Genomic DNA, 20842 nt, shown 5'->3' with positions numbered 1-20842 from the left:
CTGCATCTAGCAGCTCTCATGCTGCCAACGTTCACCATATGGCTTCCTAGCCGCACCAAGTAGCTCCCGTGCTACCACCAATCTCCAAACAGCTTCCTAGCCACACCAAGTAGCTCCCATGCTTACACCATTCTTCATTCGGAATCGGCAGCCCGACACTGGAACAGATCCCGGCAGCGGCAGCCTGACAGCGCTGGAAATCCCGATTGTCCCTACCCCCCTAACCCTAACCTCCCCCCCATGTGCCTAACCCTAATCCCCCCTCTAAGTGCCTAAACCTAACCCCCCCTTCCCCGCTGCCTAAACCTAAGTCTCCCGGGGGGTGCCTAACCCTAACCTCCCCCCAGGTGTGCCTAACCCTCCCTCCCCCCAGCCTAACCCTAACCTCCCAGGGGGGTGCCTAACCCTAAGTCCCCCCCAGGAGCCCCAAACCTAAACCTCCCCCCCTGCGGCTATCCGCTCGAGGCGCCCGGCATCCCTGCGATCGGGATGCCGGTCTCCCGGCATCGGGGAAATGAGCGGGGCATTTCACCCTCGCCGGGATATGACAGTCGGGAAGCCGGCTGTCGTTAAGTCAGCCGGCTTCCCGATTGCATCCCCTTCATTCGGCTTCTTTTATCCGCTCCCGTGCTGCAACATCGGCACCACTACCGCAACATCGGCTCTCAAAGCCATTTGCTAACCCTAGACTGTTTATCTATGGCTATTGCCGCAACATCGGCACCATCACCGCAACATCGCCAAAGTTGCCACACCATTAGCTCTCAAAGCCATTTTCATACTCCAGACTGATTATCTACGGCAATTCCCGCAACATCGGCATCATCGCCACAACATCGGCACACTTGCAGCACCATCGGCTCTCAAAGCCATTTCCAAACTCTAGACTGTTTATCTACGGCTATTACAGCAACATCGGTACCATCGCTGCAACATCGGCACAATTGCCGCACCTTCGGCACTCTTGCCACACCATCGGTACCATTGCCATATCATCGATGCAATTGCCAATTCATCAGAACCATTACCTGTATCAGCTGTAACTGGACACTTCATCTCTTGAATCCCTTGTACCTCCGTGTGAGCCTCTACTACCCCAAGCGTAAGTCCAGGCGGCCGCCTAAGTACCAGTGAACGTATCATAGTTGTAAGGGAACAACGGGTGGTTGTTATTGGTGAAGATCTCACTAGTCGGGTTCTAGGGGTCTCACATGGAGCAGGCAGTGGGATTCATAACATTATAGTCGGCCCAAAAACACAGGTACAGTTGGAAGTAGATACAGAAAGAATCATATCGGAGTTATAGCTTCTGCATCATGGAGCAGGGACAGAGTCCTGCCCAGGTGCTTGCAGCCCAGATCCAAACACCCACCCAGAAAGTCCAGGAACTCACTATACGAGTTGAGGAAAACCGTTCTCCGGAACATGCAGCTCCTCATCTTGAACCAAAGGTAAATTTGACAGATCGGTTTTCTGGGGATCGCCGACAGTTATTAAACTCTCGGGAAAGTTGCAAGCTTTATTTCCGACTTGGTCCGATCTCTTCAGGGACTCAGTTGCAGCAAGTGGGACTGGTAATCTCTCTCCTTCAGGGGGATCCACAGACTTGGGCCTTTGGACTGCCTTCAACCCATGCGGCATTACAGACTGTCGAGGCTTTCTTTGCAGCCTTGGGGCTTTTGTAAATTGCGTACCCTCAAACAGGATCAGAAGTTAGCGGAGGATTACTCATCAGAGTTCCGCAGATGGGCAACTGACTCTAGTTGGAAATATCCGGCCCTACATAGCCAATATCGTCTTGATCTTTCTGAGGCCATCAAGGACATCCTTGTTCAACATTCACCTCCTGAGTCCTTGGATGATCTTATGCAACAGGCCATTAGGATAGACCGGCAGCTATGGGAACGTAAACAAGAACAAAATCTTTCCATCAAATCACCTCGTTCTATGGATTGGGTTCCATCTTCGGTCACAGAGGAACCAATGCAGATTGGGTCATCTCGCCGATCAACAGAAGAGAGACGCAGAAGATGGTCCCTTGGCCTCTGTATGTATTGCGGTGTCAAAGGACATACTGTGAATAATTGTCCGCTCAGACCGGTAAAAAGACAGGGCCTAAGTGTTCGGGAGGATTTGCACTTGGGTCTGGCATCTATTACTTCCAAGAATTCTGTTTTAGTCCCAGCAGTCATCCAACTTGCTAATTCCACTTTGTCTACTTCAGCCTACCTTGATAGTGGGGCGGCAGGCAATTTTATGGATTTTTATGTCTTTCACACCCTGGGAGTACCAGCTATCCCCTTGGAACAGAAAATTTCGATCTGTGGTCTGGACGGAGGTTTGATTTCTTCAGGACATGTGAAGTTTAAGACGCCTCCTCTATGTTTTTTGGTAGGGTCTTTACACTCAGAGACTTTGTTCTTTTACCTCTTTAATTGTCTCCAGTCATTCTAGGTCTTCCATGGCTTAGGGATCACAATCCTGTGATAAATTGGCAATCTGGTGAAATAATCAAATGGAGTCAGAACTGTCAGAATCATTGTTTGAATATGCCTATTCGGTCCGTACTTCCTACGATTTCTGAAACATCTCCGGCCATTCCGCTTCAGTACAGGGATTACGCTGATGTTTTCTCCAAAAAAACTTGCAGATGTTCTTCATCCACACAGGTCTTACGACTGTGCTATCAATTTGATACCCAACGTCAAATTACCCAAAGGCCGGTTGTATTCCCTCTCAATACCGGAGGATAACGCTATGACAGAGTACATCGAAGATGCTTTAACTAAAGGATTCATCCGTCCCTCAAAATCACCACTGGGAGCTGTTTTTTTCTTCGTGGGGAAGGAGGATGGGTCTCTTCGTCCCTGTATTGATTACAGGGGACTCAACAACATTACGGTAAAGAATTCATACCCGTTACCTCTCATTCCGGTATTGTTCAATCAGCTGCGTCAGGCTAATATCTTCTCCAAGATTGACCTCCGAGGAGCATATAACCTGATTCGAATCAAAAGTGGAGATGAGTGGAAAACGGCCTTCAGTACTCACTCCGGACATTATGAGTATCTAGTCATGCCTTTTGGCTTATCTAACGCTCCAGCGGTTCTGCAAGACCTGATTAATGACGTTCTTCGTGACTTTTTTGGGGTATTCGTGGTCGTATACCTAGACGACATTCTCATTTTCTCCCAGTCACTGGACCAACATCATCAGCACGTACGTCAGGTTCTTTAAAAATTGTGGGAGAACCATCTGTATGCCAAGTTGGAAAAATGTGACTTTGACGTCACTCAGGTCTCTTTTCTGGGATATACCATCTCATCCCAGGGATTTTCAATGGATCAAGGGAAAGTCGAGGCTATACTTAAGTGGGACCAACCAACTTCCCTTAAAGCCATCCAGCGGTTCCTCGGCTTTTCTAATTATTATCGCCGATTCATAAAATCTATTTCCAGTATAGTGGCACCCATTGTAAATTTGACCAAGAAAGGAGTGGATACCTTTAACTTGCCAATCGAGTCAATCCAGTCTTTTAAAACTCTCAAAGTTGCTTTCACTCTAGCACCTGTTCTTCGACATCCCGATCCTGACCTTCCTTTTATTGTAGAAGTAGATGCCTCAGAAGTAGGAGCGGGAGCCATTTTGTCACAGAAAGACCCAACAGATAGTAAGTTGCACCCATGTGCATTCTTTTCTCGAAAATTTTCCTCTGCTGAATGCAATTATGATGTAGGAAATCGAGAGTTGCTAGCTATTAAATGGGTTTTCGAGGACTGGAGACACTGGCTGGAAGGGGCCAAACACAAGATTTTGGTTCTTACTGACCACAATAACATATCCTATTTTCAGTCTGCTAAAAGGTTGAATTCCTGGCAAGCATGTTGGGCATTATTTTTTACCTGGTTCAACTTCCTCATCTCCTTCCGTCCTGGTTCCAAGAACATCAAGGCTGACGCCCTATCCTGGAGTTTTGAACCAGTACAACAGAAGTCCAGGTCAGACGAAGCTATCATCCCAGACTCTTTCTTCCATTGTGCCCTCACTCGTAATCTGGCAGATCTAATTCGGGCATCTCAATCAGAGTCACCTCTGGAGAAGCCATCTGGTCGTTTGTTTGTGCCAGAGAAGTTTAGAAGAGCAGTTCTGCTGGATTTTCACGCTAGTCGAGTTTCTGGTCATCCAGGTATCAGTAAGACTTCGGAGTTACTCTCCCGTTCTGTTTGGTGGCCGTCATTGACTAAAGATGTGTGTGAATTTGTCTTGGCATGTGGGGTATGTGCCCGGAATAAGACACCTCGGACAGGTCCTTCGAGTCTGTTACTTCCACTTTCCATACTCAGGAGACCCTGGACTCACATCGCCATGGATTTCATCATTGATCTTCCAATATCTGCTCGATGTTCTGTTATCTGGACGGTGGTGGACCAATTTAGTAAAATGGCACACTTCATACCATTGCAAAAACTTCCTTCTGCTAAGGAACTTGCCAGCCTGTTTCTCCAATACATTTTTCGGGTATACTGTTTACCAATGGATATTGTGTCGGATCGAGGATCACAATTTGTGTCACTGTTTTGGCGAGTGTTCTGTACTTCTCTGGGCATTGATCTTAGTCTTTCTTTAGGTTACCATCCGCAGTCCATTGGACAGAATGAGTGCGTTAATCGGTGTCTGGAACAGTATCTACGCTGTTATGTTTCCAAGTGTCATAATGATTGGGTATCACATCTGCCGCTTGCGGAGTTCACTTTTAATAATTCATGTCACTCTGCATCATCAGTTTCCAAATTCTTCTGTGTTACAGGGCAACATCCGAGGTCAAATGCCTTCGACTCCAGATCACCAGCTTCTTCTTCTGTCTCTCGGCTCCGACATATTTGGGGCAAGGTTCATCAAAGCCTTCAGAAGGTATCTCTCCGCTCCAAAGAATCTGTTGACAAGCATCTGAGGTTGTGTTGTTTTAAGAAAGGTGATTTGGTTTGGCTCTCCATCAAAAACTTCAAGCTCATTCAGCCTACACACAAGTTGGGTCCCAGATTTATTGGTCCATTCCAAATAATTTCACAGGTGAACCCAGTAGCCTTCAAACTTCAATTGCCCAACTCTCTCCGTATTAATAATACTTTCCATTGTTCTTTGCTTAAACCGGTGCATCTCATCAGCCAAGTTCAAATCTAGGTTCTCGCCCTGGCCTGCTTCAGTTATGGTCCGTGGTCAACATGAATTCATTGTGGAGAAAATTTTGGACTCTATATTATCCAGCGGTCATCTGCAATTCTTAGTCTACTGGAAGGGCTATGGGCCGGAGGAACGTTCCAGGGTTCCTGATACTTCATTACATGCTCCCAGGTTGAAAAGATGTTTCTTTCAGGATTTTCCGGATAAACCAGTTTCTGGGGGTTCTTCAACCCCGCATCAAGGGTACTGTTACAAGTCGCAGTCACGACTTGACCCTGACAGCTTTCCCAGGCAGGACAGTGTTACTCCTGTTGTTCCTGTTGCTAGGAGACCGGCACGCCTCAGGAAGTGATGTCTCATCCACAGGTGCAGCTTGATTAAGTGCTTCAGCCTATTTATACTCACTGAACTATTGTCACCTGTGTCTGTGGATTTCATCAGCTTAGCTGCATGAGCAGCTTTAATTTCCTCCATGATATTGCTTCCATTCGGCTTCCCAGCCGACACCAAGCAGCTCCTGGGCTGCCATCATTCTCCAAACGGCTTCCTAGCCACACCAAGTAGCTCCCGTGCTACCACCATTCTTCATTCGGCTTCTTAGCTGCTCTGAGCAGCTCCCTTGCTGCAACATCGGCACCACTGCCGCAACATCGGCACACTTGCCGCACCATCGGCTCTCAAAGCCATTTGATAACCCTAGACTGTTTATCTACAGCTATTGCCGCAACATCGGCACAGTTGCTGCACCATTGGCTCTCAAAGCCATTTTCATACCCCAGACTGTTTATCTATGGCAATTGCCGCAACATGGGCACCATCGCTGCAACATCGGCACACTTGCCGCACCATCCGCTCTCAAAGCCATTTCTAAACCCTAGACTGTTTATCTACAGCTATTGCCGCAACATCGGCAGCATCGCCGCAACATCGGCACCATCGCCGCAACATCGGTACCATTGCCATATCATCGATGCAATTACCAATTCATCAGAATCATTACCTGTATCAGCTCTAACTGTGCACTTCATCTCTTGAATCCCTTGTACCTCCGTGTGAGCCTCTTCTACCCCGAGCGTAAGTCCAGGCGGCCGCCTAAGTACCGGTGAACGTATCATAGTTCTAAGGGAACAACCGGCAGTTGTTATTGGTGAAGATCTCGTTAGCCGGGTTCTAGGGGGCTCACATGGAGCAGGCAGTGGGATTCATAACAAGTACTTATCTCAACTACACATCTCATTCTGCACAGTATTACAATAACTACAGCAATCACATTATATGTAGTTATTACCATTAAACTTTACACACTATGGCCCTCATTCAGACCCACTCGCGAGCGGCTGTCCGCTCGCAAGTGGGTCGATGGTCTGCACTGCGCATGCGCACGACGGAGGGAGCGCCGTCGTGCGCATGCCCAAGATGCGACGAGCGAAGGACTTTCCTTCGCTCATAGTGTTCTCATCAAAGGGGGCGTGCTGTCGATGTTGACTGACAGCACGCCCCCTTTGGTGGGCGTGCCTGCCAGACGGAGGCGTTCCCAAGGGAACGCCTACCGTCTGAAGCCGGCCCCACTGACTAGTGATGTCAGTGGGAGTGATTTTGGCTCTGATAGAGCCAAAATCACTCCTGGCCTTGTGGTTGAGAAACTCAACCGCAGGCTTCTGCTCACAGTTTCGATGGTCGCGATGGTCAAGACCATCGCGACCATCATCCTGCACGCTCGTATATGCTGTGGGTGGTGACCCACAGCTATACGAGCGTCCAGGAGGACGCTCCATATTTATGTAGCATATGTACAGAGCATATCTGTTCATAGCAGAACTGTAACAAGGGGTGTGTGAGCGGTGCCGCCGCACAGAGTGTGGGGCCTTGGAGGTGGCACCGTCACTGCCCCATGGCCTCCCCTACTTTGTGTCGCCTGCTCCTCCCCATCCTGCTTCCAAGTTCCAACTTACCAGCCCACCCTCCTCCCAGCTCCTCCTCCTTCTCCACCTCCTATTGGTGCCTTAATATTCCTGCACTTCAACCGAGAGTCTGACAAGAGGCAGCAACTGGGGTAAGCATCGGGCTGTCAGAGATCATCCACACAGCTCCAGCCCCTGTCACTGACTAGCACTGACAGTTAGTGCCTCAGCAGCCTGAATCCAAGCTGCAGATCTCTGAAAACGGCATAGGAGGCAGGGCTGCGCGAGATCCGGACTCAGTGCAGTCTACCATTAAGGTCATTTTCAACTTTGAAACAAGCTAGATTTGTTGTGTGGAGCTGATGTAATCTTTTAATCACAGGAGCAGGTAAATGATATACATTAAAAGTGACATTGTTTCTTTTTGCATCAAAGATACGGAGGCTAATCTAACTCACCTGTTTCAGTTCTCTGGACTTGGACACTTGTTTTCAGAGATACATTATTAAGGACACAAATAACGTATATATCCACATGCTTATGAACTTATACAGAGAAAATTGATTATAAGCTTATACCACAGTGATTCTTATAAGTCTTGTAATTTGGTCACAATTTTATATTTAAGTGTTATACTGTATATGACATTATTTTTTATATATCTATATAGGTGTGTTTTATGTTAATCGGAATAAATAGAGACTGATTTTATTTATACAATTAAGTTTGCTCGAGTGAGAAATTGCACTGGTTCTATACACTAGAACACTAGAAGGGTATACAACAGCACATAGTTTTTTACAGGGCACCAAAATGTCTACATCTCTGGATCCTAGCATACACAATCAATCAATATACCAGTTAACATGGGCACAGAAATTTCAAAAAGCAATTCAGGGTATATTCAGGGTATTGAATTATTCCATAGATATAAATAATTTCACAATATACATATAACCACCATAGTGACCAGTATTTAATATCACAGATGATCCTGTGTATAAATCAGTCCTTAAACATAAATACACGTTACTCCAAATATCATGTAAAGGTGCATACACACGGGACGATCTGTACCACCAACGACATGAAAGATATCTTTGAAAGATCTCTTTCAAAGATATCTTTCAGTGAGTCATCCTGCCACATCTCTGAACATGCAAAGTTGATGATATCGTCCAGATTGGCCTGCATGCACGTACGATCAAAGATATCGTTATCGTTCATGCGGGAACGCGCATCGTTGGTCGTTCACTGCATAAAAATGAACTATATAAACGATATATCGTTAAACGACATAGTTATCGTTCATATCGTAACAATATATCTGTCTTTATACTGCTAATTGTATACATTAAATGTATTTATTTATACAGGATCACAAAATAATCAAAATAAAATAAGATTTTAATCACAGAAATATAATGATATAAATACAATTGTGCTTCAATCATAAACACAGATTTACTAAAGTGAGAGTTTTTAGGAGTGGAGATGTTGCTCCTAGCAACCAAGTAGATTCTAGCCATTATCTTCTAGAAGGTGCTGGTTAAATGTTGAGTAGAATCTGATTGGGGCTATGGGCAACATATCCACTTCTAAAAATTCTCAGTTTAGTAAAAATTCCCCATACTGTAGAACTGCCAAACACCAGTTCCTATGTCTATCACATGTAACAGTATAATAATATACAATTCTTTAACAAATTAAATATAAAATCACAGGTATATGCTAACTCTTTGTGCATCACCTCTGATGGAATGGGATTGAAATGCCGGCGGCTGTTTAGCCGGTTCAAATCCCGACAGCAGCTGCCCGACAGGATGAAGATCCCGACAGAGGCAGATAAGTACCCTAACATCCCCTGCCCCCCCCCCCCTAACCCTCCCTTAGTGGTGCCTAATTCTAACCTCCCCCCCTAGTGCCTAACCCTAACCTACCCTCGGGGGTGCCTAACCCTATCCCTTCCTTACAGCTCCTCCCTAAACCTAACCCTCCTGGGGGTGCCTAACCCTCCCCCCTAGGCGTATCTAATACTAACCTCCCCCCCAAAACCCCGCTAACTACCCCAAATCTAACCCTCCCCCCCCGTGGCTAACAGGACGTGGCGCGTACTTACCTCGTTCAGGCATGCGTCCTTGCATCCGCCGGTCACATAACTACATCCCCCTCTGATAACACAATTCAAAACACATTGGGGGAAACGAGCCTGTGTGATGCAGGCATCGGAGTGATTCCTGTGAGTATGCCCAATTTTTAAAGCGGCAATACTTTAAAAGGCAAAACTAACCTGGCTTTACCTTTTAAATTTTCCCTATAAGCTATTAAACTCCATTATGTATCACAAAAAACAATCAAGACATCACAATATAATTACAAACAATATCCACCGAAACAGACTACCAGCTTCCTATCACATTACAGGTCTAGTCTCACATATCCAAATTTTACGAGATATGGAATATACCGAAATACGGAATTTTCTGAGCGTGACTGAGATAGTGGCACCTTTGCTTTCTGATGGTGCAATGCACACAAACGTGTTTGATGCACAAAATTATTTAAAATATTATTTAACATTACCTTCAGGCTATGTGTATAAGGTGTATATGAAACATAATGCATTCCAGACTTGGGTCCCATTCCTAACATATCTCATTATGGTATGCAAATATTTTAAAATACGGAAAAATCCGATATCCAAAATACTTCTGGTCCTAAGCATTTTGGATATGGGAGACTCAACCTGTACCAGCTATCTTTTACCCAATTTGTCACACTATCCCTGTATGCGTTAGGACGACTCCATTACTCACTGAGTAATCCATGTGGTAATGTGTAGCGACAAGGCAATGCTGAGATAGTCTGTATTTCTTTGGTGTTTTGGTAAAAGAAAGTGAGGTGAGCACATTTATCAACCATAGCAAAACTAATGAAAGCAAGGAAATGGAAAAAGCATACTCCTGAAAAAGCATACTCCTGATAATTCAGGACTCATATATGGTATGAGTCCTGAATTAACTACTTCTCCATGTTACTACATGACAAGGTTCCTTTCTTTCATAAAACAAGATCTTTGGTACCATTAAAATAATTCCCTTCTAAGCGAGCTTCCTACATAAATATTTTGCCTGCCATGCAGATTCAGCTGGAGTAGTGGTGTAGCAACTTTAGAATGTTCCCTTTAGTAGTTACCCTTTGTCCCTTTATATATGTACCTGTATCCTTCCCTGCCCTTGTATTATTTGGAAATATATAATTATTGGTAGTAATTATTTTATAATAATAGTAATAATAAATATTACACCCGCTATGACACAATGAATAATGTAACAAATATAACAAACGTATAAAATAATTATTTTGAGGACAAATAGAATAATAAACACGCATTGGGCTGAAGATCATACCACATAATTATAAAAGAAGAAAAAAAACATTAAGAATATTAAAATATTAGTTTAAGTGTTTACATTGCACTTATTATATCACAGTTTGACTATAAAAATATAAATTATAAATATTTTTATCTGGCTTGATTAAATGCTTACCTTTAGATACCTTACAGAGATTGCATAATTTTAAAAAAATGCAAGATCTTTTATAGGAGACATATTTAAGTCTATAGCTCCGTATATCATTAGCATTATCTAATGTTTTGACTGTTCATCTAGAACACAACTCTGAACACTAATTGGATGTCGTGTTGCATGACCAATAGAAACAAAGTGGTCTAATAGTGGTTGTCACAGTTACTACATGAAAGCCTTCCTGAAACAGGCAAATAGATAACAACATTACAATTTTAGTGGATAATTCAGACATAAACTAAACCATAACGCTTTGGTCATATGGTAATTATGATTTTAAAACCTGGTCTTAGTTATATATATTTGTAATAGTAAAACATTTTTATTTAGTTCAAATATAGAAAATAAAACGGCATAAATGGTATTTACGCTTTCTTTATATGTTAGTTTCAGTAAGCATTTACCATTGGTTCGAAATTGCTCCTTCCCTCTAACAAACAGTTTCCATCACCACCATGGGCCAGAAAATAATTTTACATTGCATTGTTTATGAATGTGAACAGCCTCTTACACCAGAATACTTACTTTGCTGTGGCTCAGCATTATTATCCTCACAAGTACAACATTAATATGGGCCCCCAATGACTCGTCATGATAGATTTCATTGACCTGAAAAACAAACATTATTGAAACTATTTTAATTTCTGATATAGAGGATTTGTATTTTTTTGTATTTTCCATAAGACTCCCAGAAACCTGAAACACTTGCATCACAAACTTTACTACAGTGGTGTAAGCAATGGGGGTGCAGGAGGAGTAACAGCTGGAAAATGGACCCCTATCTGGTATCAGCTGGCGCACTCACTGTCATTCACCTGATGGTATTGGTTGCGATTACTAACCAACATCAGTGTATACTTGCCAACTCTCCCTCATTGTCAGGGAGACTCCCTGAAATAGTAGCAATCTCCCTGTCTCCCTGAAGAGTCTACCAATCATCCCTCATTGCACCTTACCCCCATTATGACAGTGTTATATAAAAGAAAAAACAGAGATATATACATTCAAATGGGATCATTAGTTTAATTTCCCTGCATTGGTTATAAGGCACAATGATCCCTATTGTTACATGCATTTTCTGAGAAGTATCAGTGTGCTTTCATCAACAAGTAGATCTTACTAATTGCTCTGGGGCTCATTTATATATGGATGTAAATCAATTTTATGACATCTCTCAGATGTAGCAGTACACGCCCACTTTACCGCCGCGCTCATAGGTGATGCTTTCACAATCTCCCTGAAATACTTTTTCAAAAGTAGGCAAGTATGCATCAGTGCAACTTACATGATGGGGTTTGAGGTTTGTGGCCGCAAAGTCAAGGGCATATCTCAACCATCTGAGTAACCCTATGTTCATGCAAAATGGCTGCGGGAACCGAGACGCTGGCACCATATTTTCTGCGTACGGGATCGAAGGTGTAGGCAGATACACTTCCAGAAAATGGTCACGACATGCCCAAATGTTTGTATAAATAGATCCCATTATCACAAAACACATACTGGGTATAGGGAGTTGGAGTGTGAAAAATAGAAGAGACATCCCAGAGCAGCGCAGTCCAGGTCGGATATCAGTAGAGGTCGATCCCCCCCACATGCTTTTCACCTGCCTAATACTGCTGGCAAACAGGTAAACTGAGGGGAGGATGAGTTACAGCAGTGTGAACCAAATGCAGCAGACAGCTGTTCTCCCTGCAGAACAGCAGTGTGTGTAGTTAACATTAACAGCCAGTAATTGGGCCCCATGTAACAATGAGAAATAACCCCTTTAGCACTTGATAAAGGGGTTATATTCTGATTTCAGTATTTAACAAACAGCAGTAAGCTTAGCTTACTAGGAATGGATATCGACCATTAATAGTTACCCACTAATGGCCAATGTTTTGCCATCAATGACAGAGGTCCAATGGTTCTGTTGCACAAAGCCCCACTCCCAGCTCTGATTGGTGCTCTGCCCGGTGAGTAAGAGAGCAGGGATGACATTGGTGGGCGAAAACCATCAATGGTTCCCTGTCAATGGTTTAATTGACAACCACCAATTGTACCATCGATGGTGACCATCAACGTATAACCTGCTGATGGCCTTCCCTATAGCTCACCACTGTTTGTTACTGTACCGCTTATGCCATCTATGGAAGGTGATAGCTAAACTTTCCCCATTGCTGGTAATGTGGACCCAGCAACAGCGTTTACAGCTTTAACAAAGCCTTACAGGCATTGCCAAGTTCCCGCAGGGCGACTGTGTAATATGGATGCGCTCATCACTGGCAACCGTAAGCACTATCAACAGCATGGAGGATGCCACCAGGTAGGGGAACGTCGCTAGACCTCGCCAGAGGAGTAAGTAGTGTAAAATACCATAACATATTCAAAGATATATGGCGCTGGTAATAAGGATCATTGTATATTCAGCGATTATTCCCCATAAGGTGTTTTATAAATAAGTGATAAAGAGCCAAGCCAAAAGAAACATTGCTCAACATTCTTTCATCTTCACTCTGTCAAAGCCAATGCTGTTACTTAAGTCACCGACTACAAAGAAAGCGCAGTGACATATCATGCAGAGAGAGGAGACTGCTGCTGCTCAGTGGCAGCAGCCTCATTCTCTCTGAAGCGGGAGTCGGCCGGTCAGTACAGTATAGGATAAGAGTGCATGTGAACTAGCGCATGTGAGCTGGAGATCAACCTGCTGATCTCCAGGAACGTCATCTGAGATAGACCTTTAGCGCAAGGTCTGTCCAGGAATCAGATTTTAGCGTGGTAATAGTTTGAAATATGCCACAATATCATACAGTATACAGTATTTCAAACTATTAAAAAATTTTTTACTACATAGACCACACAATCAAGAAGCTTTCTAAGCCGTGACAAGGTGCAATACTCATAACTGATGTGAGAGTGAGAAACTTGGTTAGAGGAGTGGCATGCATTAAAGCTGTGAGAACTTCATTCATGTATTTATTCAATCATGGTGGCCACCATATATTATTGGAATATTGACTCTTAAGGGCATGATTGCAAATGTGATTGGTACTGTAGTTCTGTCAGTTATTGCAGCAAAAGTAAATCTTGCATAGTATCAAAGGTGTTGTTTTAAGTCTGGTTCCTAATACTTAGCTCATTATAACAAAAGGAGTTACTTTTGTTACATTGACAACACTCCACTACCAAAGGACATTTATTGTTTCTCATTTTGAAACATTGCACCAATTTGATCCATTATATGGTTCTATTAGAGATCATATTGATTTTATTTGTATTAACAGATGTGTATGTGTTGATTATTTTGTAATTAATTGTATTTGATTAATTTATACTATGAGTCAGTTCTTTATTAATATATTAATAAACCCTACTACTTGTAGTAATAATTATTTTTTTATTTATTAATAAGCAAGGTGAAATCCAGTTATCATTTTGTACTGTATGTGTCTTTTTGACAGAGCATTTCTGTGTGTTCTTACAACATGTGTTGCTTTAACAAATTTTGACTGTTTTGGTGGTCTTATTGTCAGGGCCGTAGAGAGCGGTGCCGAGCCCTTGTACTTTTGGGGTGTGTGGCCTAATGTTAGGAGGCGTGGTCACACCTACTTATAAAGCAAATAGAACATGTTCCACAGGAGGCATCATGTGCCTCTCAGCCAGGGGCAAATCCAAACTGATCATGTCTGCTTGGCTCAGGAGCAGACAGTGGGATACAGTATCGGTGTGTCCACAACTAATCACAAGACATGCAATATCAGGCTATTGTTGTAATGATTACATATTTTGTGGCTGTACAATTAACATATGAAACGGGGGGGGGGACATTTGAAATGGGGGGGAGAGGGGGGCGAAATAAATAGGGTTGCTATACCATTCCCTTAATAAGGCCCTCCTTTAAATTCATAGGTTCTGTGGCTGATTCAAACCAGGTGAAATTGCGACTTGAAGTCAGCTGGCCAGCCACAAAATCTGTGCAATTTATGTGTGTCCTTTATTTAAGATATGAGGTGGCAACTCTAGACACAAGACAAGTCAAAGTGTAGTTTATTCTATGTGTTCCTCACAAATCATAAATACAGCATTCTCTTATGAAGCATAATAGTCACATCTGGATGTAGTCTACCCCAAGAACATAAAAAGTTACACATGGTCTCTCCTATCTCTAGGACTTAGTGTGTTTCCCAAAATCAATAACGGGAACCCTTGGGTAAAAGTGAGCTGTATCCAGTCCTAACTGTGTGCGAAATAAGTATCAAGCAGGCTGGGGTGCGATTAACCCTTCATCTTGAGGAGTCTGACAAAGATTAAAATGTATTTCCCAGCTGTTAGTATATAGCTTCCCATCAATCTTATATTATAGTTTTGACTGTGCTCTCATACAGACAACATCAATTTAGCCTCTTGCAGTGGGAAATATTTATAGCCTTGCTAAATCATGAGAATTAAACATTAAAATTAAAACTCTGAGGTTTTTCTCTGATAACCCAGCACATTTTTTTATAAATGCTTCTTCAGAATACATTTTTCACAACTCAGTTCTGTCAAAAAGGGCAAAGTTCTCAAGAGGTTTATAAATACATTCCTCCTTAACCCACTCATCCATTGTACAGCTCAGCAGCTCCACCCAAATGCTCAGCTAAGAGAAAGAGGGCTGCAGAATTCCTCTTCCTGTACTTCTCCCACAACTGGAGCTGTATAGCTCTTTTTTTTTTACTACACTGCAATTTGAGGCTCTCTGATCAAAAATTGCACGTTTTTTTCTGTGCAAAAGGTAGTGAATTATATAGCAATATCCAAAACAGCCTAAGAATACCTCACATGGAATGTATAGGAGCTATGATTACACTGCAAGTTCAGATAGATAGATGGATATATGGAATGTCTCCGAATTACATGGACGGAAAGAATGCAAAAAACAAAACAAACACACACTCAGACACACAGCAAGAGATAAGGAGTATGTCTTGCCAAAACAAATAAAGGGTAATTCTAGGCAAAAGTGAAAATTCAGTCTTGTGTATCATATTACAAGCTGTATCCCTAGAAATAACAGTACTGGTCCTATATATATGTATATATATATATATATATATATATATATATATATATATATATATTAACCAATAAAAGCTGGCATGTAACAAGCTTTGTATAAGCTGCTCTGAAAGTGAAAAGGGCTCCCATGACTCATTTTCACTATAACGTCATCATGTTTGTATCTTTGTAAGCTCCCCAAGGTGAGTTTCGTCCTTAGATGACAAAACGCGTCTAGAAGGAGTGTACAAGAATACGGACGTGACATCGTTATCGTGATGACGTAGCCACTTAATCAGCAGAGTATAGTGCAGCATACATCAGCGTGCTCAGTGCCCCTATACATAGCCACCATCATCAGAGTATAGCGCAGCGTGCTGTCATAGTGCCCTTATAGATTGCCACCATCAGCAGAGTATAGTGCAGTGTGCTGTCACAGTGCCCCTGCACATAGCCACCATCATCAGAGTATAGCGCAGCGTGCTATCATAGTGCCCTTATAGATAGCCACCATCAGCAGAGTATAGTGCAGCGTGCTGTCACAGTTCCCCTACACATAGCCACCATCATCAGAGTATAGTGCAGCGTGCTGTCACAGTGCCCCTACACATAGCCACCATCAGCATAGTATAGCGCAGCGTGCTATCATAGTGCCCCTATACATAGCCACCATCATCAGAGTATAGCGCAGCGTGCTATCATAGTGCCCTTATAGATAGCCACCATCAGCAGAGTATAGTGCAGCGTGCTGTCACAGTTCCCCTACACATAGCCACCATCATCAGAGTATAGTGCAGCGTGCTGTCACAGTGCCCCTACACATAGCCACCATCAGCATAGTATAGCGCAGTGTGCTGTCAGTGCCCCTATACATAGCCACCATCAGCAGAGTATAGCACAGCATGCTGTCAGTGCCCCTATACATAGCCACCATCAGCAGAGTATAGAGCAGAATGCTGTCAGTGCCCCTATACATAGCCATCAGCATAGTATAGCGTAGTGTGTCCCCTTAGAAAGGTGCGCAGCGTGCATGTGCCTCCTTCTGTGTTTTTCTATACAAGGTGCCGCAAACAGGACTCGGCGCCTTGTATAGAAAAACAAGTCTTGCGAGACTCCGACGTCATTCACATGACATTTGGACTCGCCGGGGATCCAAGTGGGCTCGGATCCCCCATATTCGGAGCGGTCCGGATTCCACAGAATCCTGAACGCTCATCTCCAATATATATACAGTCAGGTCCATAAATATTGGGACATTGACAGAATTTTCAGATTTTGGCCTCTATTCACCACCACAATGGCTTTGAAATGAAACAAACAAGATGTGCTTTAACTGCAGACTTTCAAATTTAATTTGAGGGTAATTACATCCAAATCGGGTGAACGGTGTAGGAATTACAACAGTTTCAATATGTGCCTCCCACTTTTTAAGGGGCCAAAAGTAATGGGACTATCAACTCAAAAGCTATTTCATGGACAGGTGTGGGCTATTCCCTCGTTATTTCATTATCAATTAAGCAGGTAAAAGGTCTGGAGTTGATTCTAGGTGTGACATTTGCATTTGGAATCAGTTGCTGTCAACTCTCAATATGAGATCCAAAGAGCTGTCACTATCAGTGAAGCAAGTCATAATTAGGCTGAAAAATCAAAACAAACCCATCAGAGAGATAGCAAAAACATTAGGTGTGGCCAAATCAACTGTTTGGAACATTCTTAAAAAGAAAGAACGCACCGGAGAGCTCAGCAACACCAAAAGACCCGGAAGACCACGGAAAACAACTGTGGTGGATGACAAAAGAATTATTTCCCTGGTGAAGAAAAACCCCTTCACAACAGTTGGCCAAATCAAGAACACTCTCCAGGAGGTAGATGTATATGTGTCAAAGTCAACAATCAAGAGAAGACTTCACAGGAGTGAATATAGAGGGTTCACCACAAGATGCAAACCATTGGTGAGCCACAAAAACAGGAAGACCAGATTAGAGTTTGCCAAGCAACATCTAAAAAAGCCATTACAGTTCTGGAACAACATCCTATGGACAGATGAGACAAAGATCAACTTGTACCAGAGTGATGGGAAGAGAAGAGAAGGAAAGGAACTGCTCATGATTCAAAACATACCACCTCATCAGTGAAGCATGGTGGTGGTAGTGTCATGGCGTGGGCATGTATGGCTGCCAATGGAACTGGTTCCCTTGTATTTATTGATGATGTGACTGCTGACAAAAGCAGCAGAATGAATTCTGAAGTGTTTCGGGCAATATTATATGCTCATATTCAGTCAAATGCTTCAGAACTCATTGGACAGCGCTTCACAGTGCAGATGGACAATGACCCGAAGCATACTGCAAAAGCAATCAAAGAGTTTTTTAAGGCTAAAAAGTGGAATGTTATGCAATGGCCAAGTCAATCCCCTGACCTGAATCCGATTGAGCATGCATTTCACTTGATGAAGACAAAACTGAAGGGAAAATGCCAAAAGAACAAGCAGGAACTGAAGACATTTGCAGTAGAGGCCTGGCAGAGCATCAAAAGGGATGAAACCCAGCGTCTGGTGATGTCTATGTGTTTCAGACTTCAGGCTGTAATTGCCTGCAAAGGATTTGCAACAAAGTATTAAAAAGTGAAAGTTAGATTTAGGATTGTTTAGTTTGTCCCATTACTTTTGGCCCCTTAAAAAGTGGGAGGCACATATAGAAACCGTTGTAATTCCTACACCGTTCACCTGATTTGGATGTAATTACCCTCAAATTAAATCTGAAAGTCTGCAGTTAAATCACATCTTGTTCGTTTCATTTCAAAGGCATTGTGGTGGTGAATAGAGGCCAAAATATGACAATTCTGTCAATGTCCCAATATTTATGGACCTGACTGTATATATACATATATATATATATATATATACATATATACATACACACTGTATATACAAAGTCAGAAATCCACTTCACTCGCCACTCCCAGGTTTGGGGTGCAAACCTGCACTCGCCATTGCCAGGACTGGGGTGCAAAGTGGCCTGTGACCACATTGCTCAAATAAATAAAAACAGAAAACTCTGCACTCACCATTGTTAAATCACTGACCATAATACATAAATAATGGGGTTATCAGAAGAGTTGTCCAAGAGCCAAGGACCGCTTGTGGAGAGCTTCAGAAAGATCTGAAATTAGCAGGTACAATTGTTTCAAAGAAAACAATAAGTAATGCACTCAACCGGCATGGCCTGTATGCACGCTCACCACGCAAGACTCCATTGCTGAAGAAAAAGCATGTTGAAGCTTGTTTAAAGTTTGCTGCACAACATTTGGACAAGCCTGTGAAATACTGGTAGAATATAGGGCCTCATTCAGAGGCGGTCGGAGGATGCAAGCAGTCGCTCAGAAACTTGCATCCTGACCGCCCGCCTCTGTTGCGGTCGTTAGGCTGTGGGTTAACACCCACAGCTCTAACGAACCGCTCGGGTGAAGGTCGCGATGGTCAGAGACCATCGCGACCATCGGGGCTTACGACGAGACCCTAGGGTAGGGTCTCACTTGTCGTAAGCCCCGGAGAGCTTCTGGCTCTGTCAAAACCGGAAGCTCTCCACTGACATCACTAGTGATGTCAGTGGGGCCTCTCCCAAACGGCAGGCGTTCCCATGGGAATGCCTCTGTTTGGGCTGCCACCCCCCCGGCCCGCCTTCCAAACGGGGCGAGCTGTCAATCAACATCGACAGCTCGCCCCCTTTGGAAAGAGACCCGCTACGACCGGCGCTGTCGGTCGTAGCGGGTCTCACGCATGCGCACGAGGGAGCCGGCTCTCTCGTGCGCATGCGCACTGGCAAAACATCGAGGCGGCCGTGCGGTCGTAGACCGTACGGCCACCTCTGAATAAGGTCTATAGTCTGGTCAGATGAGACCAAAATATAACTCTTTGGATACCATAATACAGACCATGTTTGGAGGAGAAATGGCACTGCTCATTACCCCAAAAACACCATAACAACTGTGAAGTTTGGAGGTGGGAATATCATGGTGTGGGGCTGTATTTCAGCATATGGTACTGGCATACTTCATATGATAGGAGTAAGGATGAATGAAAAGATGTACAGAGACATTCTTGATAAAAATCTGCTGCCATATAGCAGGATGCTGAAGATGAAATGAGGGTGGACATTTCAGCAAGACAATGATCCAAACACACAGCCAAGGATACTCTCAATTGGTTTCAGAGAGAGAAAATAAAGCTGCTAGAATGGCCCAGTCAATCACCTGACTTGAATCCAATTGAAAATCTATGGAAAGAACTAAAGATCAGAGTTCATAGAAGAGGCCCACGGAACCTTTAATATTTGAAGACTGTTTGTGTGGAAGAATGGGCCAAAATCACGCCTGAGCAATGCATGCGACTAGTTTCTCCATACAGGAGGCATCTTGAAGCTGTCATTACCAACAAAGGCTTTTGTACAAAGTATTAAATACGTTTCGGTAAGCGTGTGCAATACTTTTTCCCTGTGTCATTTCACATAACTTAATTTATGGACATCTATGGTTTGATTTCTTTGCATGTGTGACATTAGGTGAAAATTTCATTACAAGAGCCCCATTACAAATATATTTATTGAGAAAAATGCTGTTGATGTGTTCAATAATTATTTCACCCGCTGTGTATTTTATATATATATATATATATATATATATATTATATATATATATATATATTATATATATATATATACAGTCAGGTGCATAAATATTGGGACATTGACAGAATTTTCATATTTTGGCCTCTATTCACCACCACAATGGCTTTGAAATGAAGCAAACAAGATGTGCTTTAACTGCAGACTTTCAGATTTAATTTGAGGGTAATTACATCCAAATCAGGTGAACGGTGTAGGAATTACCACGGTTTCTATGTGTGCCTCCCACTTTTTAAGGGGCCAAAAGTAATGGGACAAACTAAACAATCCTAAATCTAACTTTCACTTTTTAATACTTTGTTGCAAATCCTTTGCAGGCAATTACAGCCTGAAGTCTGGAATGCATAGACATCACGAGACGCTGGGTTTCATCCCTTTTGATGCTCTGCCAGGCCTCTACTGCAAATGTCTTCAGTTCCTGCTTGTTCTTTTGGCATTTTCCCTTTCATTTTTGTCTTCATCAAGTGAAATG

At 43.1% G+C, this 20842-nt stretch overlaps 1 protein-coding gene across 1 annotated transcript in view; it reads right to left on the bottom strand.

Moving 5' to 3' along the window:
- LOC148539621 (A disintegrin and metalloproteinase with thrombospondin motifs 2-like) overlaps window positions 1-20842 on the bottom strand; it is a 975120-nt gene that overhangs the window by 630505 nt on the left and 323773 nt on the right. The window contains exon 5 of the mRNA XM_088451253.1: window positions 11198-11281. Within this exon, the coding sequence (XP_088307379.1) occupies window positions 11198-11281 (84 nt within the window). The remainder of the gene's footprint in view (window positions 1-11197; window positions 11282-20842) is intronic.

The sequence above is a fragment of the Taudactylus pleione genome, unplaced genomic scaffold (assembly GCF_031769625.1).
Source record: "Taudactylus pleione unplaced genomic scaffold, aTauple2 ptg000025l, whole genome shotgun sequence".
NCBI classification, from domain to species: Eukaryota; Metazoa; Chordata; class Amphibia; order Anura; family Myobatrachidae; genus Taudactylus; species Taudactylus pleione.
The sequence above is the reverse complement of the archived record's forward strand: the minus strand, read 5'-3'. Positions and strand labels throughout refer to the sequence as shown.